At 44.2% G+C, this 21,081-nt stretch overlaps 1 protein-coding gene across 3 annotated transcripts; it reads left to right on the top strand.

Moving 5' to 3' along the window:
- Positions 1 to 1,845: 1,845 nt before the first annotated feature.
- TSPAN16 (tetraspanin 16) lies at positions 1,846 to 19,468 on the top strand. 3 transcript variants are annotated; one of them, XM_072991603.2, is made up of 8 exons: positions 1,846 to 2,038; positions 7,204 to 7,270; positions 8,782 to 8,889; positions 10,912 to 10,986; positions 11,815 to 11,922; positions 15,032 to 15,166; positions 16,889 to 16,972; positions 19,197 to 19,468. In XM_072991603.2, exons 2-8 carry the CDS (start codon positions 7,214 to 7,216, stop codon positions 19,251 to 19,253), a joined length of 624 nt encoding a protein of 207 aa, XP_072847704.2. In that variant the 5' UTR covers positions 1,846 to 2,038; positions 7,204 to 7,213; the 3' UTR covers positions 19,254 to 19,468. The 3 variants fall into 3 exon arrangements, with proteins under 3 accessions (XP_072847704.2, XP_020647352.2, XP_072847703.2); XM_020791693.3 differs by having other exon boundaries at positions 8,782 to 8,988; XM_072991602.2 differs by having other exon boundaries at positions 1,978 to 2,038; positions 7,138 to 7,270; positions 8,782 to 8,988.
- Positions 19,469 to 21,081: the final 1,613 nt, after the last annotated feature.

Below are 21,081 nucleotides of genomic sequence, written 5' to 3'. Positions count from 1 at the left end.
TACAAGGGGCCATGAAGTAGCTACAGTGTCCAAAAACCCAACTCATTCACAAAGTGGATAAATTGACAGCAACATTCACATGCACTGAAATGATAAGGATTAATGTGATATATGATTGGTACATTTTAAAACAACCATGCTGGTGAGTTGGAAAAAACAATTAACTGGCCCAATCAATTGTTATTTGTGTATCATGTGGACAAAAATTCATTCATTCATTCATTCATTCATTCATTCATTCATTCATTCATTCATTCCTATCCTGCTTTTCTCCTTAAAAAGCACCCAAGGTGGCTTACATAAATAAAAAAAGATGATATTTAAAAACTAAAACAGTAAGTATACAAATATTTAAATGTTTAAGACAAAATTAAACAAGTATCATATTAAAAACAGTAAGCAAAATCAATACTTAAACAGGTTTAAAAGAACCATTTTAACAAAGCACAACAATCCATTTAAATTTGTAGAATGATTTAAATAAGAGTAGAATTGATATAACTGGGGTTCTTTTGGCACATGTGAGCAAGCAGACTAACAACCCTCGAATAAACGGGGATTGAGGTCTGGGGGTGTTTGTTAGCGGCCGGCCAGGTTCCTGCTAGCCTTAAGATCCCTCTCTCTTGGTATGAGTGGAGGAGAAAAGAAAAGAAAAAGTCCTGCAGAAACTTTGGACAGGTTTACATTCAATTTGGCTACTCTGTAGTGGACACCACTATTGAGTGTTCTGGGTCCTCCAGGAGAATATTGATCCCAAGTGGATGGATACTCTGTGCTTTTCACCTTACATTGGGGAAATGCATGCTTGTTCATAAACATATCCACTAAGAACTGCCAGCCAATTCATGGATACCCACACGAGCGCACACAGGTATGCACATACCCATCCGCACAATTTTGTAACCCACTGGCTGAAATCCGGTAGTATGTTGCAACTAGAGTAGGTCTATTGAATCAGTGGGGATTTGGTGAATCAGCTCCTCCATAAGTTCAATTGATTCAAGTGACCCTTCTCTAGTAGTAACTTACTATTGGATTTCAGTCTCCCATTACACTGCTGAAAACTCCTCAGGGCTTGTCCAAACATTAGTGTTGTTTCTGGCCGTTCGGGGGTTGTTATGGATCATTCTCCATGTTATGGATCCTGAAGCTGAGGCTCCAGTACTTTGGCCATCTTATGAGAAGAGAAGACTCCTTGGAAAAGACCTTGATGTTAGGAAAGTGTGATGGCAAGAGGAGAAGGGGACGACAGAGGATGAGATGGCTGGACAGTGTCTGCGAAGCAACCAACATGAATTTGACCCAACTCCGGGAAGCAGTGGAAGATAGGAGGGCCTGGTGTGCTCTGATCCATGGGGTCACGAAGAGTCGGACACGACTAAACGACTAAACGAACGAACGAAGGATCATTCTGATATTTCCCCCCCTGCAGATTTAAATAGATTGTCCACGTATTTGTGTCCATAGCTGGGGAGGGTATTTGTTTCCAGATGTATGAGATGTGCTAGTTTATCCTGGTACTGCCTGTTCACACATCTGTTTTTGCTCTCTGATGTCTCACAGTCTTCACACAGATTGCTCTCCCCTTTTCTCTATCTTGTCTGGTTTTCTCCTACCTGTTTCGTTCTTGCTTCCTTGGGAGGGCAATGACCGTGGGCCTTCCAGACTCCCCTAAGAGGTGCAGGAGGCCAACAGCTTCCACTCGTGAAAAATGAAAGCCATCCAATCACAGTCTTAGAGGAGTCGTCCCTTTGCTTCCTTTGGTTCTGAAAAGAAAGAGTTAAAGACCTGCTTCTTCCCCGGGGGAACTCTGTACATTCTCCTCCCTCTTTGCAGGTCGAGAGAGTTACCGAGAAGCAAAGTCTCAGAACCCTCAGGTGCAGGGCAAGGGGGAAAGTACAGCTCTGGGCCGCACTTATGGATATTTGGTAAGGAGCTGCCCCCACCCAGCCACCCACCCACGTACCTTAGCAGACAGAAGCATTGCAAGTGCCGGGGCCACTGGGAGACACGTTTTATAGCTGGAAACCTGCAAAAGGTAAGCAAGCTGCATTTTGCCTAGACACAGAGTGCAAAGATGTGCCCAGCCGGCCTGATCAAGGGTATGATGTGGCACAAAAAAGGACCATAACTGTCCTGCAACTGTCATAGAGGTGTGCAAAGAGGGAATTCAACATGTGCAGCCTGGATAAATAACGCCATCCATGTTTAGACAGGACCATTCAAGAGGCACTTCCCATCATGCCCGTGTTTGCATGTCAGTTGCCTTCATTTGAGTCCTAATTGGCTTGGATGGTTACTTAATACTGGACTTCTTCCTTTTCCTCTAATTAACGATGGGGTCCCATGATACTGTCCCACCCGATCTAGTCTGCACCCTAAGAGGACTGGGAAACTGATGGGCAGCATCCCAGTGAGCCTTGGCACAAGTAATCTGTCTGGAATAGCTTTGGGAGATTGCCTTAAAGGGCATATCTTAAGCAAGGTGGCCCTGTGGCTTGGCCTTTGACAGCCACTTGTGTGCGGCAGACATTAACGGCTGGCAACATCCCATTCCTTGTTCTGGGAAGCTTCCCCTGTTGGCTTCCTCAGACCAAACACTGTTTTCAGTGCACTAGAGGTGGAACAAGCCATTTCTCCCTTCTGTGTCCACGTCTTTTGCAGATAGCAGCTTTTTCCCAGCCTTGGAAGCAGGCGAATAGCTATTGTTTTCCATTCCTCCCCGCCAGTTTAAATATAGGGAACAAAGTTTAAATATAGAGAGGCTTAGCAACAAAAGACACACTGGTCATGACAAAGCAGAATGTAAGAGCCGTTGAGCCCCAATTCAGGTACTCAGAAGGAGTCAGGGTGGCTCAGGGTCCAGGGTGGGGAGCAGCTAAAATGGTAGGGCAAGGTGCCTTCCCTCCTCCTGTGCCAACTGGTCATCTGACCAAAAAAATCAGTGCAATTTCAGGGTGGTGATTTATAAAAGAAGCCCTCTGGTGCCGGGCCCTTTCCACAGTCAGTACTCATATGGGTTCCTTGTCGGCATTTCTCACAGGATGTTTAAAAGGCCATGAGTTTAAAGGAAGGCGAGTGCTTGTGTACAACGGTATGCTTTGCCAACAAAATCTAGACATTCTTCTCACAGCACCCATTTCAGTCTTCCTGCCCCTTTCATCTGAGGCTTCCAGAATCAAGGCAGGACTGACAGGACATGGCAATAAACTATGTCACATCAGGGGGAATAGCAAGAAAACATTTTAATTTTAATTTCCTTTATATGTGTGGTTACTGTGCAAGGAGCAAACCACAGTTTTGAATGCTGCTCAAGAATCTTTATCCAGAATTACCAGAGGCCAAGTTGGGACGCCAGACAGGAGAGCACCTCTGAGTAGCCCTCTCTCCAGAGAGAAAAGAATAGGCGTGAAAGCCTTCCAGCTGGTTTTCGGAGTTATTCTTTACACACAACTCAGTTAATGTTTCTTTGCCCTGTGTGAAGACCTCAGTCAAGGATTCTGTCACCTGATCAACAAGTATTTGACTCACTCTTTTATGTTATTCTGGAATGACATGCAGGTAGCAGGTGGAATAAGAGCTAGATGACCGAAAGAAAAACAGTGGGCCCTTGGGAATTTGGATATCCCGCCAGGCCCTTTGTCTCTCCTCACCCCACATCGCTGCTGCCTTTGTGCAATGAAAACAGCCTAATACTCTTCTTCATGTGCTGGCCTTTTCTGTGTCATAGGCTGCCAAAAGCAAAGGCTGTTGAAAAGAGTACGGGTCACATGAAGGACTTTAACGGTGTTAACATGAGAAAAGCTTCTGACCCTGACCACTGATTGGATAAGAAACAGCCGAGGAGGACATATTGCACCTACATGCACAACACGTGACACATCAGCAAAGGAAAGATACTCCTGCCATCTGAAAATGTAAGGAGTGTATTATAGCATAAGCTTTCAAGAATGAGAGCCCAATAAATTTATCAGATGTACACTACCTTTTTTAATACTGTCTGAACTGCTCCCTTTAGTCTAAGTTGTTAAAATCTACAGTGTCAGTCAGTGTCAAAAAATTGCTCTTAACCCATAGATCTATGTCACACTTCTGTGGAAACTGATTTTCTTTACCCAAAGAAAGCAATGGATTGGATCATGTGCAGAGTGTCACTCCTCTTTATAGATTCATTCCACATAGTCACCTTATGTAGTATGTACTGTACTGTATTGATTTTTTCCTCAAGTGCAGCACCCAGTATGTGGGACCTGGCAAGAGTTTGTCTGTAACCCCCATTGCCCTGCAAGAGGTTTTGAAGCTTGGCATCAACCTTTTATATTTCATGAAGTGCATACAGAGGGCTCATTTAGATGGAACATTTATTCCCCTATACATACCCAATTCTGTTGATGACGATCAGTATGTATTCACTGTCCAGATGATACAAGGCTGAAATTGGGTCCAGCAGCAAGAAATAATGGTAAAAGCTATTAAACACACACACACACACACACACAGAGAGAGAGAGAGAGAGAGAGAGAGAGAGATAAACACACAACTCATGCAGGTAATTTTGTTTGTTTATTTGTTTAATACCAGGCAGAATTCAGGCAGCAACAGTTTCTTGGGTCATTTCAATGTTAGCTGTATTCCACAAAAACAAACAAAAAAAAAAGCAGGCAAGAAGATAATTCTTTAAAAGGGTTTCTCACCCATTGCGGAAAAAACCCTTGTAGTGAGAAATAGTCCCTGTCCAGAGTAGACTAGCCATGAGGGGACAACAAACTCAACACCTGAGACATTTTCAAAGCCTTCTTCAAGGTTTTTGAAACATTTCTTTACAAATGCTGATTTCTTAAAGAGAAGAGAATTGGGAACATGTGCAGGCAGAAGCCTTGATAGTAAGGATCAAGGTTCCTCTGGCACCAAGTAGTGCCCACCCACACACCAAGAGAAGAGGAATAAGGGCTCCACCCAGAAGACGCTAGAGTCCATCAAGAAGGAAGCAAGGATGGTCCATCAGGAAAGGGGAAGCTTAGGTTAAAACCCATGCAGGTGGTTCAACTGCAGGACCAGGACCAGGAAAAACAAATGGAAAGGAGTGATTCAGGATGCAAGTTAGCATCCTAACTCAAATAAGGTCCCTGATAGTTAAAAAGACAGAACTACTAACAGGAGACTCAGGGTTGCCACCAGAAATGGCATTCTTGTGTGGATCTTTCTTCCTACTCTGGTTCCCCAGATGTTCTAGAACTGCAGTTCCCAGAAGCCTTCACCACTTGCGGTGCTGGCCAGGATTTCTGGGGGTTACAGTCCAGCAACATCTGGGGGCCCTAATTTGAGAATCACTGTTCTCAACCGTGTACACACGGTACCATCTCATGTTGAGACATCATAACCTCCAGTACATATCCATTCATGTTACCAAATGATGGCAATTTAAATCTCATTTTTGTATTATAGTTATTTTTAAAAATATGAACACTCTGATGCAGAAAGCATGTCTTTATGTCACACTGATATGCAGTTCCAGCCTAACAGATCCTGGTGGAAAGTTTCAGTATTCATCAAGTTTCTCAGCTGGCCAACTTTTTGAGGTCTCCATCGAACACAGAGCTTGGGAAAGTTTTTTTTAAAAAACCCATAAATCCCAGAATCCTGTAACCAGCATGGCCATACTGGTTAGGGAATTCTGGGAGTGGCAGCCCAAAGCAAAGCAAAGCAAATGTAATCTAAAGGATGCCGCAAGTTTAAACACAGCGACAACCTTTGGTAGTAATCTCTTGCTGATGGGAAACCAAAGCCAGGCAGTTCCAGGAAAACAACTGCTGCTCCAGTGTTTCTAAGCAACAGCATCTGCTTGTCTCCAGAACAGAAAGAAAACAAGGGCCAGAGCTGATCAACAGAAGGATGCTGGCAAATTAGCTCAGCAGAGCAGGAAGTTCAGCCATTGCCCACAGGCAAATGGCAAGCTGTCTTCCCCTGCTCCGCAGGGTGGTGTCTGGGGTGATTCAGCACAATCCTGGCCTGTGTAAGGGGACACGCCAGTGGGCTCCACTGCTCTCCCAGTTTCAGGAGGCAGACCCCTGGTGGATCCCTGTGGGAAAAGAGCTTCTTAATGAGTTACCTACCATATTCTTTTTTTTAAAAAAGGAACTTTGCTATGTATTGAGTATTTAAGGGGCACTCTATGATATCAACTTTGACGTGATAGAGTTAGAGTTAAAGCAAGTGTTGGAGAAAAGTGAATGAGGCAGTCTCTCAGGTTTGCAAAAGCACCAAAGGAATTCCATGCTGAGGACTAGCCATCAAAGGAAGCAAGCTAACTTGCAAAATCCTGGAGGTGAGAGAAGCACCTTCTCTGTCACTCAGACTATTTCATTACTTAAGGATTTTTCTCTTCTAATCATGGACTTACCCTTAACGCCATGCCTACTTCCAAAGTACTCATGGCATGGTGTAAATTCTGGGTGCGTAAGAGTTCCAACCAAAAGCCTATTGCCAGATAGTTCAGGTGTAAAGGCGATCATGCAAGCCATTTTCATAATTCTCATACCATCTGTTGTGTGGCTGCACAAACACATGACTGGATGTGTTTCATCGTGCAACAGATAGTGGGCATGATAGCATATACCAGCTACATAATGTCTGATTTGCACTGTGCAAATGTTATAAGATTCTGGACACCATGTGAGACAAAAGAGGTAAGACATAATCAAATAGACTTTTTAGTCACGTTACAATAGGACGTTGTAACCGTGGGATCAGTATCTGCTGATTCACTTATCCACAATCTGAAAATATTAAAAACATTAAAAGAAAAATCCAAGAAATAATATTTCTAAATACGAAGTTACCAGATCTGACTACCAGAGAGAGCCATATAGCATTCACTATTAAAACAATGTTTGCTATAATCTGCACTTTTCAGCATCCATGGGCAGGAGGGGGGCTAGGGACAGATTTCCTGTGGATATGGAGGTCCTACTGTACTTCTAGTAAGAAAAGCACTGGCAAATTTCTTAAAAACTAGTATTAACTGGTAGCACTGGACATTGGCCGGCTTGTGAGCGGAAATGCAGTTTCCTTCATCGCCCATCATCACAGACTCTCTAAAATGCTGTCAAAACTATCTTGATTGCTCTCTTTGCCCAGTTGACAATCTGTGCTCAGTGACTGACCTTGGCCTTTGCTGCTCTCTTGGTTGCCTCCCTGTTCCAGATACAGAAAAATGAGTTGTTTCTCCTTCCTGAAGCTGATGATGTTTATCTTCAATGGTGTGGTATTTGTGAGTATCCAGCCTCATGGAAACCTGCAGTGGGAGGTGGGAGCCTTACTCATCAACATGCCAGAATTCCTGGCTGAAAATCATCTTGACCCTAGATGGGGATTCCCAGGGGATTTGAGCCTGCTGTGCGAATAGAACAGGGTCCTTCCCCTATTTCCCAGCTGGGGGAAGGCGCAAATACTGGGGAGGGAAAAGCTTTGATTTCCTTTACTGTGTGGAAAAGAATGGGAGGCAATTCACAGGGAGAGCTGAGGATGGGGAGGGACGACATTACTTCCCACTCCACCCCGATGGTTTTTCCCTTTAGAGCACCATGTGCCCAAAGCAAGTCTCTAGATGAGAAGGAAAACCCAGGAGTGGAGAAAACCTTCCTCCCTCAACGGAGGGATAAAGGGATGCTGGGAACGGTTCACCAGATTGTCCCGTCCGTTGGGTGATGGCATCTTTCACATCAGCCCCCTCCCACGGGTCCCCTGGCTCCGTGCAGGTACAACAGGGGCAGTGACTCGTCTACCCACCAGCCCCCCCCCGGGCTCCTGTGGTCCTTTCGGGTGCAACAACTCCCCACCGCCTCGTAGGTGATCGGTCTTGGTGGGAGGCCCGCTCTGCCTTCTCCCTTCGTTCTCTCGCTAAGTCTGCCCATCCCTCCTGTGTCTTTTCTGCTCCATCCCCCTCTCCCCTCTCTGCCTCTCTTCCCAATAAGAGGGTTTCTAGGATGGTTGGCTATGTTGGTGTCTCTCAGCCTCTTCCTTGGGAACAATCAACCTTTTGCCTTTATGAGTCCAGGGATTCTCCAATCACAACCCCCCCCCCTCCTTTTTTCACTTCCGCCCCTCCTCTACTTTCACTCCATCTGCCTCTCGCTTCCTTCTTCCTTCCTTTTTATATCTTCCTCTTTCTTCCCTTCCCCCTCCTTCTTTTGTCTCCTTTCTCCTACCTTTTTCTCCTCTATCCTTTTTTTCTCATCCAACGGGAGGCTTCTCCTTTTCCCGATGGCTTTTGCTTTTCCTCTTGCTTGTCTTGGGACTCCTTCCACCTTCCAAGGCAGGCGGGACAGCACTTGGTCAGAGGGCCCTCTTGCCCTCTTTTTTTTTTTACATATATGTTGTTCCAATCTCAGGAAGACACAGAGCTTTATATATAACTGCCATTTCTTCTGTCAGTAGTGAGGTTTGTAGCATCTCTTATCTTAAACAATATCTGATGTATTCCTTTTGAGATGATTTTTTAAACCCCTGGTTTAATTAACATGATACATAATCCCATATGCTCATTGGGGAAAGAGATGATTTGTAAATATTTCAGATAAACAGACAGAGGTTCCATTCTCAGAAATGCGATGTGGATCCTAGCTAACCTGCCATCCTGCTGTGGGTGGGAGAAGTGGGAAATCTCTGGATTTGCAGAAAAGCCCGCAGAGTCCCAGAGGTCTCACTAATGCAGTTTCAGGCTCCTTAATGCAAAATGGTACCTTCTGATTTCCATTTCCCCTCTTTCTTCTCCCCCCCCAGCTGAGTGGTCTGGCTTTGCTGGGCATTGGCATCTGGGTGAAGGTGGACAGCACATCCTTTGTGAAGATCCTGGGGGCTGCAGCTCCACATTTGGTGCAACTGATCAACGTGGGTTACCTTTGCATTGCCCTTGGAACCTTCCTTCTCCTGATGGGCTTTATGGGATGCTGGGGGGCTATGAAGGAAAGCAAATGCCTGCTGCTGATGGTAGGTGTCCGAAAGAAAGAAAGAAAGAAAGAAAGAAAGAAAGAAAGAAAGAAAGAAAGAAAGAAAGAAAGAAAGAAAGAAAGAAAGAAAGAAAGAAAGAAAGAAAGAAAGAAAGAAAGAAAGAAAGAAAGAAAGAAAGGGGAGGCTCTCACGCTGGGCTTAGGCAGGTACCGTGGAATGGCTAGGCTGCAAGGGTTACATAAGGGTTATGCATGAAAACTGGGGAAATGGCAGTTCAGGATGGCTCATGGTTCCCTGCTATTTGTGAACCATGAACCATGAACTTTCACAAACTCCAATTGGTTTGTGCAATTTGGGACTTCTGGGAGCAACAGAGCTACCCCTGCATGAGTCAGAAACGCCAAACCGACAGTGAGTCTTCAAGTGACTCTCCACCACACATCGTCCAAGTCTGTCGAAGATTGGATTTGGGATGTTCGAGTTATAGGTGATTCGTGGGGTTTTTTGCTTCAAGGTTTGTTTCGTGCCCATCTCTACTCCTGACTCTGTTCAACTGCTCCTCCCAGCTTCTCTATTTCATCCAATTCCTACCTAGGATCACGTACACAGGGGTTCCTGATGAGCCTTCTTCTTGGCCAAAGTCCCTGGACGCCTCAGTCCAGAAATATGGAATGTGTGATCTTCCAGACCTTTACGGCCTACGGTTCCCATCATTTCTCACAAATGGACATGCTAGGAAAGGCCTAGGAACGTTGAAATCCAACATCATCTGAGGCTGAGGCACCACCAAGTGAGCTTCACAGCTCAGTGGAAAATGAGAGGCTTGATTTCCCAAGTCCCAGACCAACCCCTCAACCACTGCATACAATACGCAAGGTTATGCAGCCTCATTATCAGAGTTTAGCATTTCCAAAGGCACAAACTGTATCATTTAGGCTGTAGTCCAAGACATACTTAACCTGGAAGGAAGTCTCACTGAAACTCAGTGACATTAACTTCTGCATAGACCTAAACAGAATTCCCTGCTTATTGTGTACAAAATAGGTCCTCAAAGGGTTTTTATATCATCACATGACTGGTCCAGCTCCTTCCTCAGCGACTTGCTTCATGTAATTACAAGAACTGAATAATCTATATTGCTGACATCCACTTTGCCTAACTTGGCCATTTACTAATTGGAGAATAATCTGCTGTTCTTGTGGGTGGCCAGGCAGGCAGCAGCCTTCAATATGGGGCCTTCCACATATGGTTTCATTTCCCCAAAGGCTTTGTGAGCAAAACCGATAATAAGCTATGATGGCATTGAGCATCTGCTTCGGAAAGGTTTTCTGTCATAATATTGGTACCTCCTGGCGGTGAAGACATCTGTGTAGAAATGGGCCGGAAGTGCTTTGTTGAGCTTTGTATGAAGCTGTTAGGACAGGTGCCGTGCTGACAGCTTTGGACAATGTGCAACAAAGCACCTTGTGTCCATCTCGACTCCTGTGTTGTGGAGTATAGTGATGATGATTATTGTCACAACACAGTGTTTGAGGAGGGCCTTGCTGGCAAACATCAGAGCACATGAATGTTGTTTTCCAGCTACAACATGGCCACTGGGCTCTGACTATTGCTGAGCGTGAACACACACTCCATGAGCCTATTGGCATATAGTTAAGTTACAAAGTTTCCTGATAGCCCTGTTTGGCAGAGAGAAAAAAGACCTCACCTGCTTGTGTTTCTATTTAAAACAATCCATTCTTCCCTTTTAAGAGCAGTCCCACACCAAACTGGCACAGGGCTTGGGCGTGCAATCTTTTTGGGACAATTCATTGAGATGCAAAATAGCTCTTTGTTCTGCCTTTGTAGACAGGTACCCAGAGTTAAAATAGATTGCACTGAAGATAATGACCTTTTAAGCACCAGGCAGATCACCCCAAATTTCACAGTATGCCCTCTGTCCTTCTCATTCTCTGTTTCCAGTTTTTTGTGGTCACGATGATTCTCTTCGTAGCTGAAGTGGCAGGGGCTGTTGTGGTCCTGGCTTTCTCCTCCGTGGTAAGTTGGCACTAGCATCTGAAGACGGTGGCCTCTGCAATCCAAATTTTTTGTAACAAAGGGAACCTTGGCCTAGAACACAAATTGATATACTCACCAAGAGGAAACACACAATGCTTTTCACAGTTTCAGATTCAGGTATTTCCACTGGATAGAATTTCAAATGGATAATTTCTTAGCAAAGATAACAAAGAATATTTGGTACCACCTGCCAGCTCAACAAGCTATAAAATGAGGAGGTAGTCTAATCTCCTGGGGAACCGAGTTACATAGGGTGGGAAACAGACCTCTGATCTGCACTCAGGGGATGCTACTGTAAATGCTGGAGTGTGGAACATGGTCTCTTTCTTACATAGGGCTTGCCATATTTTATCCTATGTGCATTTTGTTACATAGGCAGGAATATTTCATAGTCAAGTCTAGGTACTATATCTTTATCTGTATTTCCTGCTCTCTCCTGAGTCTTCCAGCAATCATCTTTGCATCCTCTCACTGCATTTAATCCCGTAGCCACCAATATCCCAGTTTGCTATGTAGATTTGTCTATGGGCCATCCACCTGTAGTAGCATCACTCTTTCTGACATAAGCTCTGTGTTTCTTCCTGCAAACCTACTGACCTTCTCTCCGGAAGCTGTGTTTCTCTCACATTCTGTTCCTGCTACGTATATGACCCCCCTGGATTTGCCATGATTTTGAACATTCCGTGGCATCCCAATAACTCATAAAGCAGCAAAGAAGGGGTGGTTGTGAGGCAGCAGTTCAAAAGGTGGGTGGTGAAACATCTGGTAAACATATGAGCTACTGACTAGCTTGTCTCTTGAATCCAGGCAGATATATTTGTGGAGCACATGAAAAACTGGGCCAAGAAAACTTTAGAAAAAGACTACGGGAAACAAGAGGACATCACAGCCATTTGGGACACCACAATGAAAGAGGTACTTGAAGTGGCAAAACCCCATTTCTTCCTGTGTTGGAAGTCATGCGTCCACATCAGTGGTTTTGGAAGAGTCACACCACACTCGTAGCTCAGTCCTGAGCAGAGAATAACATCCGTCTGGAGGGGCTGATCCTTCCTTGGTCTCCTACTGACACTCATGGTCAGATTAGACTGTTCTCCAGACAGTCAGCTTTCTGATTTTAGTAGAAAGATGGTGCGTTGTTTATTGCCAGATGGGCAGGTGATAGATTGGGTTGTACTGGCCGATCTCTGGGCGATATGCAACCCATCAGCCAAGATTTCTAAGTCCTCATCACTTCACAGCACTAATTTACTGAGCAAAGAGTTTCCTGCCACAGCTAGCCTTCTGCCAACCCTTTTGTCTTCCAGCTGTTTTGCTGGGCAACAAATTAGTTACTTGCCTGGATTTATACATTCCTTTTGGACTGTGTTTTTTCATGAGTTATTTGCTCTACTTCATTTGGGAAGAGGAGTGACGTCTAACAGTCTGCAGTATACACAATGTCATATTTCTAAGAAAATAAGAACACTTGTGTCTATGAGAGAAATAGCCTTGAGATAGGAAAGGTGATAGAAGCCCTAATTCAGTATAACTAAGTTGGAGATGTCAGAAGTTATGGCTGCCCCATTCATATCTAGAGAACAACGGCAAGAAAAATGTGGGAGGACAGGAAGTGACATTAGCAAGCTTAAGAGTAGTGAACTCAGGCCAAAGGAAGGTACAGCACAGGTCAGAGCAGGTAAAGGACAGTCTAGGAAATTGGAGAAGTTCCTCTCTCTGTTCTTCCCCATGCAAAGACATGGGATCTCTTTGAGTGTAAATTGAGCTTCATCTCATCACCCCCAGCAGCCCTCATGTTCTGAGCTGGCAGGCTTCTGGCTCTGGGCACGCACGTTCCTGGGACATTCGTCATTCCAATCAGCCACAAAGACTACCAGTCCACATTTTTTCTTATGTCTTATATGAAAATATGATATTGTTCAATTACCACTGAAAATTTACCTGCAGGAATATCATGCAGGGGCTAGAACGAATTTTTAGACTGCTTTCAAGTCATCAGAAGTAAAGCTCCTGTATCTACGGGGAGTAGATTGCCAGTGCTACATTCTGGATTCCAACATGCTCCTATTCCAGTCTACTTGCATTCTGGTGTCAAACTTCTAGAACCAATAGTGGGATTGGTGGGATTGTAGTTTTCACTCAGGACCATAATTTCGTTACTGATTCATTGAAATTCATCAATCCCTATGCATAATGGATTTAAATCAGATTGCAAAAAGGGTAGGGGCAATGCACAGGGGGACTCATGGGCTTGGAGCAGCGCCCACCACCACACACACAGAGGTCCCACCTATTAAATATACTGGTGAAGTTCAACATTTTAAAAGAAAAAGACAGGATAGGATTACAAGCAAGGAAAGCGAAAGTGAAACTAAGGCAGATGCTGAGCAGGTGCCAGCAGAGAAAGACATTATGCTCTTTACATTAGAAATGAACTTTCCTTGGCCTTTTCTCCTACAAAGTCATTGGGTAAACCAACAGACTCTGCACTATTTTGGGACTTGTTTCTGCCATCATCCAACATATTATGACTATGTAGCTGCAGAAGAGCAGGAGGAAGGGGATGCGACCCCATTTATTTCAGATCCAGGGATTAAGAGGAAGAAAGAGCTGAAACAGAAAGAATGGAAAGTGCAGGGGTAATTTTCTTTCACTCTTCCTTTTTTCAAAAGAAAAAAAAATAATTGGTTTTCCCCCCAATTGAATACATCTACTTGCTGTGATGATGGGATGGGCTGAAAAAAAAGAGACAATGGTGTGAAATTCTAGACTCTAAAGCAGTGGTCCCCAACGCTGGGCCTCCAGATGTTCTTAGACTACAACTCGCAGAACCCTTCACCACCACCTCTGCTTGCCAGGATTTCTGGGAGTTGAAGTCCAAGAACATCTGGAGGCCCAAGGTTGGGGACCCCTGCTCTAAAGGGACTCCCTAGATTGTTTTTTTTTAATGAAGAAATCAAAGAGGGCTCTGACCAGTGCCTCTTGAAAGTGCTCACTACTTCCTCTCCCTGTTACTGCTTTAGGAAGCTACTCTGCTCATTTATGGGATTGGGCTTTCTCTGCATGGTTTGGAGGTAGGGAGATTTAAAAGTTAAAGGGAGCATTGGGCTTTGCAGACTGCCATGGCAAGAAGGGTTTCTGTCCTGCCCTCATCTCAGCAGCCTCTCCCACCAGATCTGGCTCTGCTGTTTGCTTTTCCCCACTGGTGCGAATGAGGCTTTTTCAGGAGATCCGGAAGCATACCAACAGTAACCTGGAATGAAAGAAAAGCGAGCTCAGAGTGTCTCCCAAAAGGCACAGTATGAGCTGGGCTCTTATTTGGCATGGGCCAGGTCAGGGCACCAATGCACATCCTTCAATTTGATTCATGCGTTTGCATCAAGCATTCTTTTAGTATTGTGGTTCAATGTTTAAACAACTTTTAATCATACATATTAGTTAATGTTGGCAAAGTATTGTGGAGAGAATGTGAAAAACATGTGCCATAGTATGAACAAACTCTGGAAGTGACAAACTTTCAGCTAACTTAGTTTTAAGTAACTCGGGACTCCCTATTTCCAGAAATGGTAAGTAATGTAGGAATATGTAATCAGTTACTTTTCCCAGCAACAAGGTTACACTTCCAAAGTAAGGTTACAAGTGGCAACCTAATTATTTTACTGTGATGAGAGGCAACAATTATTTTTTTTCAAATGTCTTTACAAACAGCATTTTTAAAGCATTTTGATAATAACTTTTTAGGCTTTAAGACATTCTCCTATCAATCCTAATTTATTTATTTATTTTTTGGAAAGTTATCTTTATAACACAGTAAACAGACATTGTCAACAGGTTATCTTGCAAATATATGAACTAATAACAAGCAGGAAATATTTTCAAAAGAAAATTTTTGAAGCGCTGGTATGGGAAGGCAGAAATTCCTAGCATATACCTAATATTCAGTATCTCTGGCTGCCTCCCAAGCTTCACTTAGAAATGTGATTCAAGATCTCTCTCTCTCTCTCTCTTTCTCTCTCTCTCCTAGCTGAAGTGCTGTGGATTCCACAATTACACTGATTTCAATAACTCCTATTTCTATCAGACTTACACAAAATATCCATCTGTTTGCTGTAAACAGAACCAAGAATGCCAGGAATCTGAAATAGACAATGACAAGAAGGTAACTCGGCTTCAAAGAGGACACAGAACCCTAGTACAGCAGTATCTGTGCAAATGTGTTTGTGTGGGTTATCAGAAGAAAGACTTTAAAAGCAAGTTCAGTCTCATGAACTTTTGTGGGAAGGAAGTGGGGCTTTATTGATCGAATACATCTAACCTGAAATATGGCCTATACTGTATTTGACTCTGTCAATAGGTGGAGGCAGAGGCAGAGATGATGAAGGAAAAGCCCTGGGTTCGAAGATTTAAAAAAAAACCCTCTCTCAGCCATCTGTTATAGTGAAAGGATCAAAAGGCTTGTGATCATTTCTTAACTTTTTAAAACTATGCTCTCATTTGGCGAACATGAAAATACCACGCTACCATCTCTAGACCTGCCTGTGTCAATAATACTCTTTGAAATATTATGGCATGCTGAGAGAGGCAAAGGTGTCCCGCTTTATTCTAGCATGGCCACTGGGTTGCTTTTGCGGTAATGGGGGGAGATTTGGTAAAGAGAAATTTAAGACGAGGCCCTGTGGTACCACCCATACCCAACAAGCTCTATCCCTCAATGGGACTCAGAAATGAAAAAGAGAAGATGACTAGGATGCTGTAGTCAGCTTGTACTAACAAAATACATATCTGCGGGATCACTTCTCCACTTCCTGAAAATATTAAATAAAAGAGAAACTAGAAGGATGTTGTGCCAGAGGTGGCCACTAGAAGGAATCAGAGACTATGTTATATAAAGTGTTCACTTATCCGTGATTTCCAGCATCCACTGGGGGTGGGGGTGACTTGGAATTCTGGCAGATATTGTGGTCCTACTATAGCAGCCAAAATTCACTTTGGTGTTCCCATAAGAGTTCCATAAATTGCTGCAACTAATTGCAGTTAATTTTTGAGGTTCTGGCATGCTTCTCCATTATATGTCTGAACACACATTCACTTGTGCAGCCAAAATGTGCCCTGACACCTTTCAATTTGCTACAATTATATTCAGCAAATCCTGAAAGTCTTATGTGAACACCAGTAAGCTCCTGACAAAAAGTAAGATTTTTTTCCTAAGAGGAAAAAAAAGATATCCCACAGCAACCAGTGGGAGATTCATGGGAAATTTGGAATAAAAATATTGCTAAGTGGGATGCTGGTGAATTGGCTTGCCATCAAGTGACATAGCGCTGGGCTTTTAAGGGAACAACAAACTCAACAACCCAAAAAAGGATCCTCCTCCTCTTCAGTTTCCCCCTCTGCAGGGGAGTAAGAGGAAGTGAGTTGGTTTTTGTTTGTTTATATGTTTTGCCTTCTTGGTGGGTGGCATACTGCCAACATGGGTATCCACTTTGGTTCACATGCTGATTGCACATGTTGGAAACAGATGGCTCCTATCTGGGCTAAAAAAAAGTCCAGTAGAATCTGCCAGGGATCCAGAAAGGTGTGGGAAGGCCTGGCAAAGGGTCGGGCTGGTTTGCAATTGCCAGAATGTCGTGTCATCACTGGGAAATGGTTCAAACCTGACCGTACCAGGTCAGTGGGGAAAAGCGCAGTTCAGTCACACCCTAAATCATGTAGAATAGCTCGCATTTCCCTCTTAGTCTTTATTGTGTTCTGTTAAGGGGAAAGTCCATGGAATTTCTTTCCTTGGTGTCAGAACCCAAGATCGAGTTTCACCAGGTGTCAAGATATGGCGGGAGGAAGAAGACATCTCCTGAAACACCCTCTTTTTACCTTTTACTTCTAGGGTTGTTTCCAAGAATTCAACGTTTTCCTCAGTAAAAATGGGAAGATAGTTGGAGGGGTTGCTCTTGGAGTTGGTGGCCTTGAGGTAAGCAGACACGTGTTTCTAATTCACACAATCCCTCCCCACCCACTCACACAACTGGTCTTGCCATTAATGCGTTTTCTGTCCCCTGCATGTGAGCCCATATAGATGTGAACCGATATGTATCTTTGCCCCTGCCCCATGGCCACTGCTCTAGAGCTCTCAAGACCTTGCATCTTGCCCTCCAGATAAAGTACACTGATCCCAACTGGCATAGCCAGTGGCCACGCTCATTGTGGATGATGGAACCTATGTTCGAGTCCATCTGAGGGTTCCAGACTGGAGAAAACTGCTCTAGGAAAGCTGTCCTCATCCCACTGCCTGTTTTGATGTGATCTGCTATGAGTCTCTTTGAATACCATAATTTGTGTTTGTACAGTATGTCCTCAGTGCCACAAGTAAGTGCAAAGTTACAGAAAAGTAGATTACAATCCACATGAATTTTCAACACCAGAATAGCTTCATGTCTACCCAGATCTTCAGAAATATCCTCTGATCCAGATCGTTTAAGACAGTGGTCCCCAACCTTGGGCCTCCAGATGTTCTTGGACTTCCACTCCCACAAATCCTGGCCAGCAGAAGTGATGGTGAAGGCTTCTGAGAGTTGTAGTCCAAGAACATCTGGAGGCCCAAGGTTGGGGACCACTTGTTTAAGAGATACCCGGTTTGAATACAGTGTCAAAGAGAATTCAGTCTAACAAATGGGTGGGAAACTCTGGAGACCAATAGCCACTGTTTGTGCTTTCAGAGGCCATCCCTACATTCCATTTGTCTCCACCACACACACCTTTTAAAAAATTATTTAATAAAGACACTTTTTAAAGCCAATGTTCTCATGTCCTCTAGTGGCCATTTACACACAAAAAACTACAAATTTTAAGGGAGGCTGTTGGAGGGTCCCAAAGCCTACAACATTGCTTCCTAGGAGGCACAAGCGGACTTCCTGGGCCTAAAACAAGTGATTACATTTTTTAAAAAGCCTGGATGGCATAGAGGGATGTTGGGGCCCAATGCAGCTCACTGGGTAGAGTTTCTGTAGATGTGATCTAACAGGATACGGACATTAAGAACTCCCTCTAACAGCATAAAGGTCTCTTCTTCTAAACTCATGAAAAAGGTTCTCTTTTGAGGCGTGGGCGGACGTGCAATCCATGCATCATAAATGACTCTGGAAATGCCATTGCTGGCCCTGTTTTTAAGGACACAAGAAGGTGCCTTAGACCGAGTCAGTTACTTTTCACGAGAAACTTGTTGCAATCCTTCTGGGCAACCAGGTTGTTGTTATCATTATCATTGCTTCAGCCCTGCAAGTAATTAGTTGTTGGTGCCTGTAGGCCAAAAAAAAACAATGGGAAATAGTCTGGAGTCACCGCTTTTGATATTACACCTTGCAAATATATGCAAAGAGGCTAGAGTTGAAACCAAACGATACTTCCCTTGTCATTTAGGGCTGACAACCGAATGACATAAAACCTGAAGCTATCCTGTAAGCATCCCTCTGAAAATGTCCTTCAAGGTTGTGACCAGACCGGCATTTGTCCTGCTGTTTGGTCGCCAGCAGGGATGGGCTGGTTCATTCCTTTTTCCAGTGATCACTTGACATAATTGCTGGAGTGGGAGGCAGTTGTGGGAGCTATAGCCCAAAAGTAACTTTTATCTGGTCTAGTGACATGTTGAGAAGCTATAAGGCAGAGTCGGCTGCCCAAGAAATGTAGAGATAGAGCCCTTAAGTTTGGTCACCAATGCCTGTATCTTCAAACAAAGGGGGGGGGTTGTGCCTGTTATTAGATTATCTTGTAACTACAGTTTTTCCTCAAGTACACAGATGAGGAATGTGTGGCTCTCCCAGTGGTGTTCTTCCTCCCTTCCATCCCACTGACTGCACTCGCTGGGACTGCTGGGAATTGTAGTCCAGCAGCACCTGGTGGGCTCCCTGGTTCCCCTTCCTGGTTTAGAACGAGAGCTTAGATTTCTACAGGAGCTCCACACTGGCAAATTTATGCAGGAGTAGCAACAACCGCCAAAGTGGACTTTGATCAGGCTCTCCATTAATTCCTCCATGGCAAGGCAAACCATTTGCCAGATTTTATAAGTGGGTGTGCAGAAAGCGACATGAATTTTAAGAAGGCAGTAAAGCACCGCATAAAATTTTCAATGAAGTCCAGCATGTCCTGCCTAAAAGGTTGTGTCCCCTGCTCTTTTTTTGTTTGTTTTGTTTGTTCCATAGCTGGCTGCCATGGCTGTCTCCTTGATCCTGTATTCTCAGATTGGGACACGTGGATGAAGCAGATGCCCAGAGGAAGCAGCAAAGCTGCAGCTCCAGCAGCCTCAGCCTTTCAACCTGCCAGACAAGAGGCATCATTCACAAAGCAAATTGGGCAATGCCCATTGTTGGCTCAATACAGCCTCCAAATCTTGACCCTCATTCGCCATTATGAGACGTTTGCCTTGTATTCACAGTTGGTTTAATTCCCTGTAATTAAACAATATATATATATACCATGGCATGTGTTTTTGCTTCACAAGGTATCTTGCAAATGCATAGGTCTGTTGCTTTGGAATTCCCCTCTGCCCCTTGTCCTGGGTGACGGAAAGCCCAGGGGAGCTTTTAGAGGTTCTCTTCCCTTAGAGGAAAGAGCAATGAAGCCTACCGTGTCTGCTTGCTAGCAGGTACGATGGAACTGCAGAAGCAAGTGCACTGGGAGGTGAGGGCATCCCCAGAAATAATTCAGGAAAGAGAGGAAAACCTACCTATGATTCCTATAGATTTTTGACTTGATGGTAATTTTAACCTGTGTACATTTAAAGAAATACTAAGTTCAGCATCCCGGGGGGGGGGGGGGGAGGGAAGCAACCTTATTTGTTCCCTCCTGCAGACACCTGTGCAGGGAGGCAATTCTAACAGTCAGGCCCAATTGAATCAAAAAGCACTTTCACTCCCCTTGAAACGGTTTGGTGGATACAGCCTTTGAGGGCCTTTGTTGCCGGATGTGACTTTCTCGTGGAGCATCCCAGGTACAATGAATGAGAGATGCTCTTATGTGTGTTTTACCACAGCTCCCAGAATTCCCCTCCAGTTCTTCGAGCTGTAGTGCAGAACACACAAACCCACAGGCCTCTGTTGGAATTTTATATAACTGGTTGTTGGACAGAGTGAATTTCCTGCTGGGGTCCCCTGTCAACAACCATGCTGTGACAAAAATTGCAGTGTGTGTTATTTCATGACATGGGCAAAACATGTCCCAGGTATCCTGTTGAAATTAAGCAGGTCTGGCTCTTGTTAAATCAAGCATGGAGGCGAAATCCAATTTGGGAAGCACTTTAGGGGATGAAGCCTAGGCACAAGGCAGGGCCACTACAAAATAGGTGGGACCAGATGCAGTTTTATTGATTGGGGCATTGCCTTGGTACAACAGCTTACAGGAATGCATAGATGGATTATTCTGAGAGAGAGAGGCATGGGAGGCTATTCATCGTATTTCCAAATGTGTACTTGCTTGTCATGACAAATCATTGAAATGAATGCTGACATGTTGAGTAGAAACTACTGATTATTATTGATCCTTAAATAACTGAATTGGGGTGAGACTGAACAGCAGGAAAAATGTGCATGTTTATGTGAATTCAGCTCCTGGAAATCGGATTTCCGTGGGTGAATCTGCTTTAGCTGACAACCCAGGAGTCAGCAGAGAAGTGAAGGAGAAATGAGCAAACAGTCTTGTTTGCAGCTTATTCTGCTGTAGCTGTCCAGATCTGCAGGAGGTGCGGCTACAGTAGCACTATCTTAAGAAGCTGCAAATAAGTGCTCATTGGCAATTTCCTCCTTGATTTCTGCTGACTCCTTGCTCTTATTTTCCCTTTGGTCTCTTAGGTGCTTTAGCACAATGGCACAGAGTCTCGCCCCCCCTTTTTTTAAAGGAAGCCGCACTGAAAGAAAAGAGGAAAACAAGGAGAAGTGGTGTTTTATCTGGCTTTAAAAGCAGAACAGGAACAATTCTGTCCAGTACTTGGCAATGGCAGATGCTTTCTGCATCAACACATGTGATCGCACAGCCTAAACTGATGTGAATGCATTCACTGTCAAAAAGTTCAGCAAAGGCTTTGGCTGTGCA

Source organism: Pogona vitticeps, chromosome 2, assembly GCF_051106095.1.
Source record: "Pogona vitticeps strain Pit_001003342236 chromosome 2, PviZW2.1, whole genome shotgun sequence".
Classification (NCBI taxonomy): Eukaryota; Metazoa; Chordata; class Lepidosauria; order Squamata; family Agamidae; genus Pogona; species Pogona vitticeps.
Note: the sequence above shows the minus strand (reverse complement) of the source record. Positions and strands in the feature narration are given on the sequence as shown.

What these genes read in the sequence shown, in the direction of transcription:
- TSPAN16 (XM_020791693.3), top strand. Translation starts at nt 7,214, where the DNA reads ATGAGTTGTTTCTCCTTCCTGAAGCTGATGATGTTTATCTTCAATGGT. An exon ending in GCAAATGCCTGCTGCTGATG is followed by an intron (nt 8,989 to 10,911) that starts GTAGGTGTCCGA and finishes CTCTGTTTCCAG; the next exon opens with TTTTTTGTGGTCACGATGAT. An exon ending in AAATAGACAATGACAAGAAG is followed by an intron (nt 15,167 to 16,888) that starts GTAACTCGGCTT and finishes TTTTACTTCTAG; the next exon opens with GGTTGTTTCCAAGAATTCAA.